The sequence below is a fragment of the Limulus polyphemus genome, unplaced genomic scaffold, assembly GCF_000517525.1.
Source record: "Limulus polyphemus unplaced genomic scaffold, Limulus_polyphemus-2.1.2 Scaffold8342, whole genome shotgun sequence".
NCBI lineage: Eukaryota > Metazoa > Arthropoda > Merostomata > Xiphosura > Limulidae > Limulus > Limulus polyphemus.
The window spans coordinates 25077-30037 of NW_013673952.1; the positions used below are offsets into that span (position 1 = coordinate 25077).

The 4961-nt window shown below is 30.3% G+C and overlaps 1 protein-coding gene across 1 annotated transcript in view; it reads left to right on the forward strand.

Annotated features, from left to right (window-relative positions):
* LOC106475277 (pre-mRNA-splicing factor SLU7-like) overlaps positions 1 to 4502 on the forward strand; it is a gene marked incomplete at its 5' end in the record, with an annotated part of 25826 nt that extends 21324 nt beyond the window's left edge. Inside the window, 2 exons of the mRNA XM_013935973.1 lie at positions 506 to 603; positions 4415 to 4502. Coding sequence (XP_013791427.1) covers positions 506 to 603; positions 4415 to 4502 — 186 coding nt within the window. The remainder of the gene's footprint in view (positions 1 to 505; positions 604 to 4414) is intronic.
* Positions 4503 to 4961: the final 459 nt, after the last annotated feature.

Here is a 4961-nt window from a genome sequence, read left to right on the forward strand (position 1 = left end):
AGTATAAAAACTCTGTACTAGAACTGTGATTCATGTATATGATAGATGCTATTTAAGTATAAAAACTATTAGAACTGTGATTCATGTATATGATAGATGCTATTTAAGTATAAAAACTCTGTACTAGAACTGTGATTCATGTATATGATAGATGCTATTTAAGTATAAAACTGTATTAGAACTGTGATTAATGTATATGATAGATGCTATTTAAGTATAAAAACTGTATTAGAACTGTGATTCATGTATATGATAGATGCTATTTAAGTATAAAAACTGTATTAGAACTGTGATTCATGTATATGATAGATGCTATTTAAGTATAAAAACTCTGTATTAGAACTGTGATTCATGTATATGATAGATGCTATTTAAGTATAAAAACTCTGTATTAGAACTGTGATTCATGTATATGATAGATGCTATTTAAGTATAAAAACTCTGTACTAGAACTGTGATTCATGTATATGATAAAGTATTATAATTTGTACTCTTCGATTTTTAGTACCTAAGGAACTTGGATCCCAATTCTGCATACTACGATCCCAAAACTAGGTCAATGAGAGACAACCCTCACAAAGGTACAAAGAATGATCCAGAGGAGTAAGTATTTTGTTATAAAGTTTTTAAACACTGCCCCACACTGAATAAAGTGTGATTTCATTCACATGATGAACCTGGTGAATTGTTAATATATTTCTTTGTGATGGGGATATTGTACAGTTACTTAGTTTATAAACAGACTGTATCTTAATGTAAAGTTTATTAATGCACACATTATTTCATCATACAGTCTTACCAATTGTGAGATATATATATTTAGCTTTCCAGGTTATTTCACAAAGTAATATACCCAAAAAAGTCATTATGATAAGTTATTAAACACTTAAACATTGCATTCACGGTTATTTTTTTTATAATCCTAAAGTAACAAACTATGTGTGGTCAACTCTTATTTTTTCTTTAGCCATGGCATAGAGGCTCATAGAACAGCTCTGAGTTTTTGTTGTTGTTTTTCTTCAAGTATAAGATTTTAGCTCATAGCTCTGTTATATCTTGACTGATTTGAAATCTAATTACAGTTTAGGACTCAGAAGGTCAAACCCTTTCGATTGATGTATTTGACCACACCCAAGGTCTCATAGATTAATTTACTCTAATACTGCCTAAAGAATTTCAATTTGGGGGTAGGCTCATAGAACAGCTCTGAGTTTGTTTGTATATTTTCAAGTACAAGTTTTTATCCCATAGTTCTGTCATTTCTTGACCAATTTGAGATCTAGTTAAAGTTTTGGACTCAGCAGGTCAAACCCTTTTGATTGATGTATTTGATCATGCTCAAAGTCTCATAGAATAATTTATTCTAATTCTGCCTAAAATAATTTCAATTTAAATGTATTCTGGTAAAGATCCTGATGAGTAATAAAATTAAACTGGGTATACACACACTCCATGCTTGGTATTGCTGGTGCACAAAAATATAGCTACTAAAAAGGAAAAAAAGGTCTCATAGATTAATTTACTTTAATCCTGCCTGAAAGAATTTCAAGTGCCACAGCTATTGAAGTTTCCCTTTTGTCTTTTCAGTACAAGTTTACCTGAGGGAAAGGACATGTTTTACATTTTAAACATCTTGAGGATGACGTTGTAACATCGAAACATGTCGAGTCGTCAACTTTTTGAAGGCCATAGATAGGCCTATATAAAATGTTTTTAATTGTGTGTACCAGTTTAGTGTTGAATATTATTTATGATTTTAAGATACTCCTACTTGAACTTGTGTGGCTCCATATAAAAGTGTTGGTATTATTAACTATAAAATAGAATTTATTTGTCAACCATATGTAGATACTGCAGCAAAACAAGTCTGAAGTTGGCTTCCTGTATGACCAGCTTCTTGTTCATGTCCTTATTGAAAAGTCATTTTTTTTTTCTTTGAAAAATTCGTTTTGCTTGAACTCTAAAGCTAAGTATAAATAAGAAGAGATAACATGACAACAACTGTGATCTAAAACTAAGTATCAATAAAGAGGAGATAACATGACAACAGCTGTGATCTAAAACTAAGTATCAATAAAGAAGAGATTACATGACAACAACTGTGATCTAAAACTAAGTATCAATAAAGAGGAGATAACATGACAACAACTGTGATCTAAAACTAAGTATCAATAAAGAGGAAATAACATGACAACAACTGTGATCTAAAACTAAGTATCAATAGAAGAGATTACATGACAACAACTGTGATCTAAAACTAAGTATCAATAAAGAGGAGATAACATGACAACAACTGTGATCTAAAACTAAGTATCAATGAAGAAGAGATAACATGACAACAGCTGTTTTTCTCCCATCCCAAAATAGATTTTCTTTTACAAATAAAAATAATTATTAAAAAGTGAAGATTACATAGCATTGGAAAGTGTTCCAAATAGTGCATTTTAAATAAGTAGCTGAAATATTTCAGGAGTTAGTATAGATTGAGCTTATTTCAGCCTCAAAACAAATTTGTTTACCAACATCCTGTAATTATAACACAACACAATATACTGTAGTACATCTGAATATGTAACTGGGGAATTTGGAGACAGTTAATTTGATAACATATTTCTGCAGAGGGAGACTCTTTACATGCAGTGTATTTATCGTGACCAAAACTTAATTTGTATTTTGTCTGGCTGTAGAGAGGGAAGACTACTACATGATTTATAAACTTTTAGCTAAGCCTTAAACAGGACATTTTAAAAACATTTGGCAAATATCATACATTTGCTACTTTTGCATAGGCCTCTTTATTGTATAAGTAGGTGAGATATTTGAAGGAGTAAATTGTTCTGGACCATTAATCCACCCAAATTAAAAGGGTGTCATCAAATGTCACCTGACTCACTGTTGCCCATTTATATTAGGAATTCTCTAAGGCTTTGGAATGTGAATATCTATTGGTTTTAATTATTTCTTCCAAAGACAAAGTCCAATTAATTATTGCAAATTATCATATGATAAAACGAGAATATTTGTAACTACGAATAATTCAATGTAAAAATAACAGGTTCACAGATTTTACTGGTGTTCACTTGATAAATTGTGTATGTTTTATTCATTATCACTGGTATTTCTCATGCTTCTCTACTGTGGTAGTTAATAAAACTGATATTGGAGTATAAATAGTCATTGAAGGGATGTCTATCCCAATATATTTGATATATGTTGTGTTATAATTCAGTGGTGGTTAAAATATATGGTTACAGTTATTTTTCTTTATGAATGTATATATTTCCAAATGTTTAATTGACACTACAAACAAAATTTAGGGGTATATAGAAGTTTATTTTGATAGCAGTACTAACATGAGGAACTGGTGTGTCTGATTAGAAGAGTTAGTTGAAAATCAGTTGATAGCAGTACTAACATGAGGAACTAGTGTGTCTGATTAGAAGAGTTATTTGAAAATCAGTTGATAGCAGTACTAACATGAGGAACTAGTGTATCTGATTAGAAGAGTTAGTTGAAAATCAGTTGATAGCAGTACTAACATGAGGAACTAGTGTGTCTGATTAGAAGAGTTATTTGAAAATCAGTTGATAGCAGTATAAACATGAGGAACTGGTGTGTCTGATTAGAAGAGTTATTTGAAAATCAGTTGATAGCAGTACTAATATGAGGAACTGTTGTGTCTGATTAGAAGAGTTCAATGCAAATGCAGACACACAAGTTTTGCTTTGAGAAGCCTCGGCTTGAAATGAATATAAAAATAGTTCCATTACACTTTAGAGAAAAAATATTTAAAGCTTGTTTCTGTTCAGAGAAAGCAGGATAATAAATTGATAAATAACTGCATCTCTTAATGGTACTAAACCATCCTAACCATTATCACATATTCTAACCTTAATTTAAGGATTGTTTGTATTTTTTTTATTGTGATTGCAAAACATTGTGAACATATATTATCCAGTTATCACTTATATTTAACTATTTCGGTTCCCTCTGAATTTCTAAAAACGAAATAGCAAAGTTGGCAAACCTATTTACAGATCAGTTAATAATGACAAAGTGATCACTTTATTACCAAAGTTTTTTTTTATCCTACTCACTAACTGTGTTAAAACTTAATTTTTCTTTTGATGAGTTTAAGTAGAGGCTGCAGGGGAACTTTGTAAATAAAACTTTAACGTGCTTGTCTTTGCCACTTACCTTTAAAGTATTTTGGCAAAAACTGTGAAGAAAATCATAAATTGATACAACCAGGCCTTTTCTGTATTCCATCTAGATAAGAAATCACCCTTACTGATACCTTGTAGAGCAAAATGCTGAAAATAATAGATTTTGTGTACTTTAGAATGAGTTATTGACCTTTCCTTTTATAAATTAGACTGTTTCCAAAAATGATTGAATATTATTTGCATTTCAGGTTGCAATTTGCTGGAGATAACTTTGTACGTTTTACTGGAGACACACTGCAACAAGCCAGAGAGCAGTGTAAGTTTTACTGTCTGTAAAATTTAAAACATAAAAGGAAATATAACACCATATTTAGTTAGTTAGCCATAATGGATAACCTTAATTTTCATTGAGAGTGTTATTTAATTAGAATTAAAAAGTGTCATTTTTGGATAATTGGTTATCCTGTTTTTTATTAATACTGTAAATACTTAAATTGTTCACCCAGCTTAACTTTTGAATGATTTTATCATTACATTTGTTTTTTTGTAGTTGTAAGCTAAATGTACTCAATGTAATTATTATGTTAATGCTGTTTAAGTTTTCATTATGTAAATATGTACATAATTTAAGGACAACAAGTGACCTGCTGGTCCATCTAGGCTGTCCCATCCACACTACTAAACTCTAAAATATAACACTTAAAGCCAGCCCTTATCATCCAAATAGTTAATAAACTCTAAAATATAACACTTAAAGCCAGCCCTTATCATCCAAATAGTTACTAAACTCTAAAA